The sequence below is a fragment of the Bombina bombina genome, chromosome 8 (genome assembly GCF_027579735.1).
Source record: "Bombina bombina isolate aBomBom1 chromosome 8, aBomBom1.pri, whole genome shotgun sequence".
In the NCBI taxonomy this organism is placed as follows: domain Eukaryota; kingdom Metazoa; phylum Chordata; class Amphibia; order Anura; family Bombinatoridae; genus Bombina; species Bombina bombina.
The window spans coordinates 224,915,689-224,928,221 of record NC_069506.1 but is presented as its reverse complement, the minus strand read 5'-3'; the positions used below and the strand labels follow the sequence as shown (position 1 = coordinate 224,928,221).

The 12,533-nt window shown below is 42.6% G+C and overlaps 1 protein-coding gene across 1 annotated transcript in view; it reads left to right on the top strand.

Annotated features, from left to right (window-relative positions):
* Positions 1-11,083, top strand: part of LOC128638984 (guanylate-binding protein 1) — a 273,065-nt gene extending 261,982 nt beyond the window's left edge. Inside the window, exon 11 of the mRNA XM_053691125.1 lies at positions 10,059-11,083. Within this exon, the coding sequence (XP_053547100.1) occupies positions 10,059-10,235 (177 nt within the window). The 3' untranslated portion in view covers positions 10,236-11,083. The remainder of the gene's footprint in view (positions 1-10,058) is intronic.
* The last annotated feature ends 1,450 nt before the right edge of the window (positions 11,084-12,533 follow it).

Genomic DNA, 12,533 nt, shown 5'->3' with positions numbered 1-12,533 from the left:
GGCTCACAGCATATACTGTGCCTACTTGCTCAGTTCCACCACCAGTCATATCTGGTGTAACAGTAGTGTAAATGTAAAAAAAAAAACTTTTTTGACTGTGAAACATCAGTCTGCTAGTGTAATCTAATTGCAGTTGCCTGCCTGCCAGCGTGTGTGCCAAACCCACTTGCCCAGTGCCACACCACTCATATCTGGTGTAACAGTAGTGTAAATTTAAAAAAAAAAAACTTTTACATCAGTCTGCTAGTATAATCTAATTTCAGTTGCCAGGCCAGCCTGCCACTGCCAGCCTGTGTGTCAGGCTCACAGCATATACTGTGCCTACTTGCTCAGTGCCACCAGTCATATCTGGTGTAATAGTAGTGTAAATTAAAAAAAAAAAAACTTTTACATCAGTCTGCTAGTGTAATCTAATTTCAGTTGCCAGGCCAGCTTGCCACTGCCAGCCTGTGTGTCAAGCTCACAGCATATACTGTGCCTACTTGCTCAGTGCCACCAGTCATATCTGGTGTAACAGTAGTGTACATTTTTTAAAAAAACTTTTACATCAGTCTGCTAGTGTAATCTAATTTCAGTTGCCAGGCCAGCCTGCCATTGCCAGCCTGTGTGTCAGGCTCACAGCATATACTGTGCCTACTTGCTCAGTGCTACCACCAGTCATATCTGGTGTAACATTAGTGTAAATTTAAAAAAAAAAAACTTTTACATCAGTCTGTTAGTGTAATCTAATTTCAGTTGCCATGCCAGCCTGCCACTGCCAGCCTGTGTGTCAGGCTCACAGCATATACTGTGCCTACTTGCTCAGTGCCACTACTCATATCTGGTGTAACATTAGTGTAAATTAAAAAAAAAATTTTTTTACATCAGTCTGCTAGTGTAATCTAATTGCAGTTGCCTGCCTGCCAGCGTGTGTGCCAAACCCACTTGCCCAGTGCCACACCACTCATATCTGGTGTAACAGTAGTGTAAATTTAAAAAAAAAAACTTTTACATCAGTCTGCTAGTGTAATCTAATTTCAGTTGCCAGGCCAGCCTGCCACTGCCAGCCTGTGTGTCAGGCTCACAGCATATACTGTGCCTACTTGCTCAGTGCCACCAGTCATATCTGGTGTAACAGTAGTGTAAATTTAAAAAAAAAACTTTTACATCAGTCTGCTAGTGTAATCTAATTTCAGTTGCCAGGCCAGCCTGCCATTGCCAGCCTGTGTGTCAGGCTCACAGCATATACTGTGCCTACTTGCTCAGTGCTACCACCAGTCATATCTGGTGTAACATTAGTGTAAATTTAAAAAAAAAAAACTTTTACATCAGTCTGTTAGTGTAATCTAATTTCAGTTGCCATGCCAGCCTGCCACTGCCAGCCTGTGTGTCAGGCTCACAGCATATACTGTGCCTACTTGCTCAGTGCCACTACTCATATCTGGTGTAACATTAGTGTAAATTTTAAAAAAATTTTTTTTACATCAGTCTGCTAGTGTAATCTAATTTCAGTTGCCAGGCCAGCCTGCCACTGCCAGCCTGTGTGTCAGGCTCACAGCATATACTGTGCCTACTTGCTCAGTGCCACCAGTCATATCTGGTGTAACAGTAGTGTAAATTTAAAAAAAAAACTTTTACATCAGTCTGCTAGTGTAATCTAATTTCAGTTGCCAGGCCAGCCTGCCACTGCCAGCCTGTGTGTCAGGCTCACAGCATATACTGTGCCTACTTGCTCAGTGCCACCACCAGTCATATCTGGTGTAACAGTAGTTTAAATTTAAAAAAAAAAAAACTTTTATATCAGTCTGCTAGTGTAATCTAATTTCAGTTGCCAGGCCAGCCTTCCACTGCCAGCCTGTGTGTCAGGCTCACAGCATATACTGTGCCTTCTTTCTCAGTGCCACCACCAGTCATATCTGATGTAACAGTAGTGTAAATTTTTTTTAAAAAAACTTTTACATCAGTCTGCTATTGTAATCTAATTGCAGTTGCCAGGCCAGCCTGCCACTGCCAGCGTGTGTGTCAGGCTCACAGCGTATACTGTGCCCACTTGCCCAGTGCCACCACTCATATTATCTTGTTTAATAGTAGTGTAAGTATACATTTAAAAATAAAAAAACTATTTTGACTGTGAAACATCAGTCTGCTTTTTTGTGTCAGGCTCACAGCATATACTGTGCCCACTGGTCCAGTGCCACCACTCATATTATCTTGTTTTATAGTAGTGTAAGTGTACATTTTAAAAATAAAAAACTATTTTGACTGTGAAACATCAGTCTGCTTTTTTGTGTCAGGCTCACAGCGTATACTGTGCCCACTTGCCCAGTGCCACCACTCATATTATCTTGTTTAATAGTAGTGAAAGTGTACATTTAAAAATAAAAAACTATTTTGACTGTGAAACATCAGTCTGCTTTTTTGTGTCAGGCTCACAGCGTATACTGTGCCAACTGGCCCAGTGCCACCACTCATATTATCTTGTGTAATAGTAGTGTAAGTGTACATTTTAAAACTAAAATAACTATTTTGACTGTGAAACATCAGTCTGCTTTTTTGTGTCAGGCTCACAGCGTATAATGTGCCCACTTGCCCAGTGCCACCACTCATATTATCTTGTTTAATAGTAGTGTAAGTGTACATTTTAAAAATAAAAAAAATATTTTGACTGTGAAACATAGGTCTGCTTTTTTGTGTCAGGCTCACAGCGTATACTGTGCCCACTTGTCCAGTGCCACCACTCACATTATCTTGTTTAATAGTAGTGTAAGTGTACATTTTAAAAATAAAAAAAAACTATTTTGACTGTGAAACATAAGTCTGCTTTTTTGTGTCAGGCTCACAGCGTATACTGTGCCCACTTGTCCAGTGCCACCACTCACATTATCTTGTTTAATAGTAGTGTAAGTGTACATTTTAAAAATAAAAAAACTATTTTGACTGTGAAACATCAGTCTGCTTTTTTGTGTCAGGCTCACAGCGTATACTGTGCCCACTTGACCAGTGCCACCACTCATATTATCTTTTTTAATATTAGTGTCAGTGTACATTTAAAAAAAAATAAAAAAGTTTTTGACTGTGAAACATCATTTTGTTTTTTTGTGTCAGGCTCACAGCGTATACTGTGCCCACTCACTTGCACACATAGTAGCACTAATTGAAAAAAAAATGACAGGCAGATGCAGGCCAACCCGTAGGGGCCGTCATGGTCGTGGTGCTGTGATTCCCTTTGGCCATAGAATAATGCCCAGTGTTAGGCCACGTACCATGAACAAGAAAAGTTCTGATGAAATAGTTGACTTTATAACACAGGACACCCAATCTTCTACAGCTTCCGCTCGTAACCTTGACGCACCATCCTCCTCCTCTAGCTTAGTTTCAGGCACCTCTGAACTTACCACTTGCCCGCCTGCCGCCACCACCGACACTAGCACCACAGCCGCCTCACTTGATCTGTCAGAGGAGTTATGTACACCTCAGTGTGAAGAAATGAGTGATGCGCAACCATCATTGACAGAGGATGTAGATAACTGTGATATGTCTCAGTCAGGCAGCATTACAGACGTGGACGACGCACGGTGTGATGATGATGATGTTGTACCCGCCGTTGCTTCCGTTGTTGAGTTGTCAGATACAAGTGAAGGGGTTGATTATGACGATGCGTCCGTGGATGTCACGTGGGTGCCCGGTAGAAGAGAAGAAGAACAGGTGGAAAGTTCAGATGGGGAGACAGAGAGGAGCAGGAGGAGGAGACGAGTTGGAAGCTGGAAGAGGTCATCACAAGGAGCTAGTGGCACAGTCAGACAGCATGCATCGGCACCCGGGGTCAGCCGGACAGCACGCCAATCAACGCATGCTGTTGCCACCACCAGAATGCCATCATCGCAGAGCTCAGCAGTGTGGCATTTTTTTTATGTGTCTGCCTCTGACAACAGCAATGCCATTTGCAACCTGTGCCAAAAGAAACTGAGTCGTGGGAAGTCCAACACCCACCTAGGTACAACTGCTTTGTGAAGGCACATGATCTCACATCACAAATGCCTATGGGATAAACACATGAGGACAAGCAGCACACAAACTCAAAGCCGCCATCCTCCTCCTGGTCCAGCATCTTCAGCCACATCAACCACTGCGGTCCTCCTTGCCCCCTCTCAACCATCCGCCAATCCGTCTTTCTTCCGGAGCAGTTCCTGCTCATCTGCCCACAGTCAGGTGTCTGTCAAGGACATGTTTGAGCGTAAGAAGCCAATGTCACCAAGTCACTCCCTTGCCCGGCGTCTGACTGCTGGCTTGTCTGAACTGTTAGCCCGCCAGCTTTTACCATACAAGCTGGTGGAGTCTGAGGCGTTCAAAAAATTTGTAGCTATTGGGACACCGCAGTGGAAGGTACCCGGCCGAAATTTCTTTGTACAAAAGGCAATCCCCAACCTGTACTCGATTGTGCGAAAGAAAGTAATGGCATGTCTGGCACACAGTGTTGGGGCAAGGGTCCATCTCACCACTGATAGCTGGTCTGCAAAGCATGGTCAGGGCAGGTATATCACCTACACTGTGCATTGGGTAAACCTGCTGACGGCTGCCAAGCATGGAATGCCTGGCTCTGCAGAGGAGTTGGTGATACCGCCACGACTTGCAGGCAGGCCTGCTGCCACCTCCTCTACTCCTCCTACTCCATCCTCTTCCATAACCTCCTTGGCTGAGTCCTCTTCTGCTGCTGCATCTTGCTCCACATCAATGGCAACCCCCCAGCTCCCCAGGTACTATTCCACATCCCGGATACGGCAGTGTCACGCTGTCTTGGGGTTGACTTGCCTGAAAGCAGAGATTCACACCGCAGCAGCACTCCTGTCCACCCTGAATGCACAGGTGGATCATTGGCTGACTCCGCACCAACTGTAGATCGGCAAAGTGGTTTCTGACAACGGAAGTAATTTGGTGGGGGCATTGAAATTGGGCAAGTTGACACATGTGCCGTGCATGGCACATGTGTGTAATCTGATTGTACAACGCTTTGTGCATAAGTACCCAGGCTTACAGGATGTCCTGAAGCAGGCCAGGAAGGTGTGTGGCCATTTGAGGCGTTCCTACACGGCCATGGCGCACTTGTCAGATATCCAGCGGCGAAACAACCTGCCAGTGAGGCGCTTGATTTGCGACAGCCCGACACGTTGGAATTCAACACTCCTAATGTTCGACCACCTGCTCCAACAAGAAAAAGCTGTTAACGAGTATTTGTATGACCGGGGTGCTAGGACAGCCTCTGGGGAGCTGGGGATTTTTTTGCCATGTTACTGGACGCTCATGCACAATGCCTGTAGGCTCATGCATCCTTTTGAGGAGGTGACAAACCTAGTCAGTCACACCGAAGGCACCATCAGCGACATCATACCATTTGTTTTCTTCCTGGAGCATGCCCTGCGAAGAGTGCTGGATCAGGCCGTAGATGAGCGTGAAGAGGAAGAGTTGTGGTCTCCATCACCACCAGAAACAGCCTTATCAGCATCGCTTGCTGGAACAGCGGCAACGCAGGAAGAGGATTGTGAGGAAGAGGAGTCAGAGGAGGAATGTGGCTTTGAGGAGGAGGAGGAAGACCAAGCCCAACAGGCATCCCAGGGTGCTCGTTGTTGTCACCTATCTGGTACCCGTGGTGTTGTACGTGGCTAGGGGGAAGAAGATACCTTCAGTGACATCACTGAGGACTAGGAATGGGACATGAGTAGCTTGGCATCCAACATTGTGCAAATGGGGTCTTTCATGCTATCGTGCCTGTTGAGGGACACTCGTATATAAAAGCTGAAGGAGAACGAACTGTACTGGGTGTCCACGCTACTGGACCCCCGGTATAAGCATAAAGTGACTGAAACGTTACCGAATTCCCACAAGTCGGTAAGGATGGAGCAGTTCAAAAATAAATTAAAAAGTATGCTTTACACAGCGTATAAGGGTGATGTCACAGCACAACAGGAATCTAACAGGGGAAGAGATGAAAGTAATACTCCTCCTCCCACGACCACGCCGGCAAGGACAGGACGCTTTCCAAACGTGTTGTTGATGGAGGACATGCGGACCTTTTAACTCCTATGCATCGCCACAGCCCTTCGGGATCCAGCCTCAGAGAACGACTCAACCGACAGGTAGCAGACTACCTTGCATTAACTGCAGATCTCAACACTCTGAGGAGCGATGAACCCCTTGACTACTGGGTGTGCAGGCTTGACCTGTGGCCTGAGCTATCCCAATTTGCAATCGTACTTCTGGCCTGCCCTGCTTCAAGTGTCCTGTCAGAAAGGACCTTCAGTGCAGCAGGAGGTATTGTCACTGAGAAGAGAAGTCGCCTAGGTCAAAAAGTCTTGATTATCTCACCTTTATTAAAATGAATGAGGGATGGATCCCGAAGGGACTGACATTGGGCGATACATTCGAGTAAAAAAGGCCTGATGAGATGAGCTGCCTTGGGCTAAAAATGGTCCACACGCTGCTGTATTTTATCTTCGAATGCTGGATGACTGGCGTGACTTATCCGCCAACAACTAGGGTTCAAGCCGCAATGTTTTAGGGCACGTTCTAACTGTCAAACAAACATCAATTTTTCTGGCCGCTGCTACAGCAGTGGCTGCAACAATACCTAATTTTTCAGGCATGTGTACATGCCTAATTTTTCTGGCCTCTGGTGCTGCACTGTGGCTTCAAAACCCAAACCAAAAAAAAGGCACATAACAGGGATTAAACTGCTAAGAATACTACTACTTAACACACCACTCATATCTGGTGGCACAGTAGATTGCACGCGCAGTGCCCCAAATTTGAAGTAGGAGGACCGACCAAGCATCTTTTTCCATCTCCCGGTTCCTAAAATCAATGCCATATACACTTACCCTGATAGGGGATGTAACAGGTATTAAACTGATAACAATAGTACTACTTGACAGACCACTCATATCTGTTGGCACAGTAGATTGCACGCGGTGCTCTGACAAAATGCAGAAGGACATTTGGCAGACGGACATTTGGCAGATGGACATTTGGCCGACAGACAGAAAGCTAAAGAATGTTCCAATTTCGGCTGAGGGCAGATACGTTCCAGAGTGCTCTGTTCTAATCAGAGCCTCGGGTGCCGCATCTGCTTCTGGGAACCTTACCATGGGTCCCAGACCGCACGTCTTGTAATTCTCTGTCTGGGAAATTATCTATCTATCAAATCTATCTATTTATCTATCTATTTATCGTATCATCAAATGTATCTATTGCATCTATTAAACTATCTATATAATCTATGTATCTATCTATCTATCTCGTGGCCGGACCGACCAAGCATCTTTTTCCATCTCCCGGTTCCTAAAAATTATCTTCGGGTTCCTAAAATCGATGCCATACCTGTACTCGATTGTGCAAAAGGAAGTAATGGCATATGGGGTCTTTCATGCTGTCGTGCCTGTTGAGGGTCGGGGACCCTCGTATAAAAAGGCTGAAGGAGAACGACCTGTACATTGGTGTCCAAGCATCTTTTTCCATCTCCCGGTTCCTAAAAATTATCTCCAGGTTCCTAAAAACGATGCCATACGTGTACTCGATTGTGCAAAAGGAAGTCATGGCATATGGGGTCTTTCATGCTGTCATGCCTGTTAAGGGTCGGAGACCCTCGTATAAAAAGGCTGAAGGAGAACGACCTGTACTGGGTGTCCAAGCATCTTTTTCCATCTCCCGGTTCCTAAAATCCATGCCATATACACATCCCCTGATAGGGGACGTAACAGGGATTAAACTGATAAGAATTGTACTACTTAACACACCACTCCTATCTGGTGGCACAGTAGATTGCACGCGGTGCTCTGACAAAATGCAGAAGGACATTTGGCAGACGGACATTTGGCAGACGGACATTTGGCTGACAGGCAGAAAGCTAAAGAATGTTCCGATTTCGGCCGAGGGCAGATACACAGAGTGCTCTGTTCTAATCAGAGCCTTGGGCACCGCAACTGCCTCTGGGAACCTTACCATGGGTCCCAGACCACCCGTCTTGTAATTCTCTGTCTGGAAAATTATCTATCTATCAAATCTATCTATTTATCTATCAAATCTATCTATCTATCTTATCTATCATCAAATATATCTATTGCATCTATTGATCTATGGGGAGTTTGCGGTTGTGAAAATGGACTGTTTGCGGTTGTTTACGGTGCGTTAAACGGGGAGTTTGGTCTGTCACTGTAAAGCGGGCGTAACCCTTACACTACATGAACGATACAACATCATACCTGATGTTTTAAAGCACGTTATTCCAAACAATTTAGGAATTTTAGGTGATTTATGCCCTCTGAAAACAGACTCTGCATCAACTATGTAATTTTCCATGGGAGTTTTGCCATGGATCCCCCTCCGGCATGCCACAGTCCAGGTGTTAGTCCCCTTGAAACAACTTTTCCATCACTTTTGTGTCCAGAAAGAGTCCCTGTGGGTTTTAAAATTTGCCTGCCTATTGAAGTCAATGGCGGTTCGCCCGGTTCGCCTGTTCGCAAACTTTTGCGGAAGCTCGCGTTCGCTGTTTGCGAACGCAAAATTTTAGGTTCACGACATCACTATTTAGGGGTTAATACTTTTATTATTTATTGCAATGTGGGGGATGGGGGTTTAGAGGTTAATAGGTTTATATAGTAGTTTGCGTTGTTGGGGGATGGCGGTTTAGAGGTTTTTATTTTGGGGGTATAGGGTTGTAATGCTAGGGGGTACTTTGTTTTTTTTCATGGCAAAAGGGCTGTTACCTTTAGGGCAATGCCCTACAAAAGGCCCTTTTATGGGCTATTAGTAGTTTATTGTTAGATTAGGGGTTTTTTTTTGTTTTGCAGTGTTTTTTTTGTTTTTAAGGGGGTATTAGATTAGGAATAACTTTTTTATTTTGGATAATTTTGTTTATTATTTTCTGTAATGTTTTTTTTTTCTAATCTGTTTTTTTTTGTAATGTAAGTTTTTTTGTTTTTTTTAAATGTAATGTTAGGTTTTTATTTTATGTAATGTTTTTTATTTTGGGTAATTTTTTTTTAAAGTCATTTATGTTTTTTATTTTTTGTAATTTTTAATTATTTTTTTAAAGTAGTTAATATTTTGTTATTTTATGTAAGTGTATTTTAATTGGGGTTAATCTAGGGGATGTTAGGTTAGGGGGCTTAGTTATTAAATTAATACTTTGCATTGTGGGGTTGGCGGATTAGTGGTTAGTAGTTTTATTAGGTAGATTGCATTTTGGGGGCTTGGCAGTTTAGGTGTTAACAGGTTAATTACATACTTTGTGATGTGGGGGGTTGGCAGTTTAGGGGTTAATGATTTTATTATTTATTGTGATAGGGGGATGGGTGTTTAAAGGTCAATAGGTTTATATAGTAGTTTGCGTTGTTGGGGGATGGGGGTTTAGTGGTTAATGGGTTTATTAGGTAGTTTGCGATGTGGGGGATGGCGGATTAGGGGTTAATAACTTTTATTAGTTCTTACGATGTGGGGAGATGGTGGTTTAGTGGTTTTGATGTGTCGGTTTAATTTATTTTAGACGGTTTAGATTTTTACATGGGATTTCAACTTTTTTTGAAACGTACGCACTGCAAGATGATATACTGGCATAAGTCACTGGCGACGCCAGAAATGTGTAGTGCACACTTTTTGAAGCTTGCCAGTTTGTTCAACTTTTGGCAGTATAGCATCTGCCGGCGCCATTTATGTGATTCACCAAATGTGCAAGGTGAACTTACGGGCGACGTGGGTATCGCTGAAATTTACTCCACATATGTAATCTCGGCTATGGAGTCTATCTAAAGTTGATAACAAAATAGCCGCAATCCCCTCATGATTTAATGTGTAAGAAGAACATTTTCTTTAATTATGCCCTAACATTTAGACCAAACTAGTTAATTGCACATAATTGTCTTTCTTTTCTTACCTATTTTCTTCTGATAAATTGGGTTTACAGTCACAGAAATTTGGAATTTTAGAACCTGATTGGCTAAAACTAATTTTGCTTTTAATTGCAATTTATATCTTGTTATGCTCTGACAGTATTTAATTAACTTACTGAACCTTTCATATTGGTTTTGCAGGAACAACAAATGATGTTAGATAAAGGATTTAAAAGACAATCTGATGCATTGTCCGATCAGATTAATTCTCTGCGGAAGCAAAATGAAGAAGCATCCAAAGGCTCCATTTTTGGTGATATCTTAACTGCAATATTACCTGGAGCACTGGGACAACTATTAAACAGAGTGCTAAAATAGAATATCTGCAACCCTATCCAGGGCTGGCTCAAGACATTGTGTTGCCTGGGTCCAAGATTACAATGACGCCCTCCAATAATAACATTATTGATTAACATATTAACCTACTAGCCTGGCCACTGACATTATTAAGTTTGCCTACCTGCATGCAACCAATGCTTATACACAATTTCAGCATAAGTGGGAAAGAATTCAGGGGGTTGATTCTGTGTCTTTTTGCATTACCGCACAGAGACAGAAGACAGGGGTTTGACAGTGACTGACTCAGTCAATAAAGTGCTGCCCCTTGTCAAGTGCTGCCTGGGTCCCTTGGACCCACTTGGTCTCATGGTTGAGCCGGCCCTGGACCTATCAAAGAAATGTGTTTAAAAAAAATACAAAAACAATAAAAATGTATTAACTGCTACATTGTGTTTGTGATATGACTGCATTGTGGTAACATTATATCATGTGTAGATGAAGAATAATTAGGATGTTGAAATGTTCCCTGCTAGTTTAAAAAAATGCACAGTGGAAAAAGGCATATTTAGGATTCCAATGGCAACAATTACATCTGGAAGAGACACTGAAGTAGAACTTTATTTGACCTAGAAAGAGAAAAGTGGTAAGGGTAAAGTAATACAACTTTTGGTTTAATAACTATTCAGACATACACTACTAAATTATACTCATAACCTAGTATTAGGTGTGCATTTTTGTGTTGGTAAAATGATAGAAAGATTAATGCAAATGTTTTATTAGCTTTGTTTTAGTTTATTGTGCCCCTTGCCCTTAGTTCCAGTGTAAACGCTGCTTAAGAATATTGTACTACACTTGTGTCACTAAAATAAAGGATCCATTTGAAATGACTGATGTGGAATTAGCACATTCATTGGTAAAACATGTTATGGGGTCACAAATGTATACTGGTAATTCTAGATAAAGCTATGAGATACCAAGAAAAAGTACCTCATCTAAAAGTAGTAGAATAGCGGAGTGGAAATTCCAAGATATTCTGATCATTCAGGGTACCTATTTATGCTTAGAGTTATAAAAGATTCATGTAACTTACTAAAAAAACTGCTAAGGGGAGTGATTGACAGAAATACTAAAAACTGGGATGATTTGTTACTTTATCTAATGCTTCCATCAGGAAGATGCCACAAGCCTTTTTTTAAGCTCTTAAATCATATATCATCTTTGGTATCCAACCCATGTTGAAGTGTGATAAAGCACATGCAAAATAGGAAGACATCCATCATGCCCAAAGTTAAAGGACATGTGCTAAAAGCATAGAAGGCAAGACAACTTTTTTTAACAAGATTGGCAGTGGTGCCTGGTCCATTGGGGCAGTGAGGGCAGTGCCCCTCCAAATTCACACAAATGCCTTATTATTAGTATAATTACTATTACAGGGAGTGCAGAATTATTAGGCAAGTTGTATTTTTGAGGATTCATTTTATTATTGAACAACAACCATGTTCTCAATGAACCCAAAAAACTCATTAATATCAAAGCTGAATATTTTTGGAAGTAGTTTTTAGTTTGTTTTTAATTTTAGCTATTTTAGGGGGATATCTGTGTGTGCAGGTGACTATTACTGTGCATAATTATTAGGCAACTTAACAAAAAACAAATATATACCCATTTCAATTATTTATTTTTACCAGTGAAACCAATATAACATCTCAACATTCACAAATATACATTTCTGACATTCAAAAACAAAACAAAAACAAATCAGTGACCAATATAGCCACCTTTCTTTGCAAGGACACTCAAAAGCCTGCCATCCATGGATTCTGTCAGTGTTTTGATCTGTTCACCATCAACATTGCGTGCAGCAGCAACCACAGCCTCCCAGACACTGTTCAGAGAGGTGTACTGTTTTCCCTCCTTGTAAATCTCACATTTGATGATGGACCACAGGTTCTCAATGGGGTTCAGATCAGGTGAACAAGGAGGCCATGTCATTAGATTTTCTTCTTTTATACCCTTTCTTGCCAGCCACGCTGTGGAGTACTTGGACGCGTGTGATGGAGCATTGTCCTGCATGAAAATCATGTTTTTCTTGAAGGATGCAGACTTCTTCCTGTACCACTGCTTGAAGAAGGTGTCTTCCAGAAACTGGCAGTAGGACTGGGAGTTGAGCTTGACTCCATCCTCAACCCGAAAAGGCCCCACAAGCTCATCTTTGATGATACCAGCCCAAACCAGTACTCCACCTCCACCTTGCTGGCATCTGAGTCGGACTGGAGCTCTCTGCCCTTTACCAATCCAGCCACGGGCCCATCCATCTGGCCCATCAAGACTCACTCT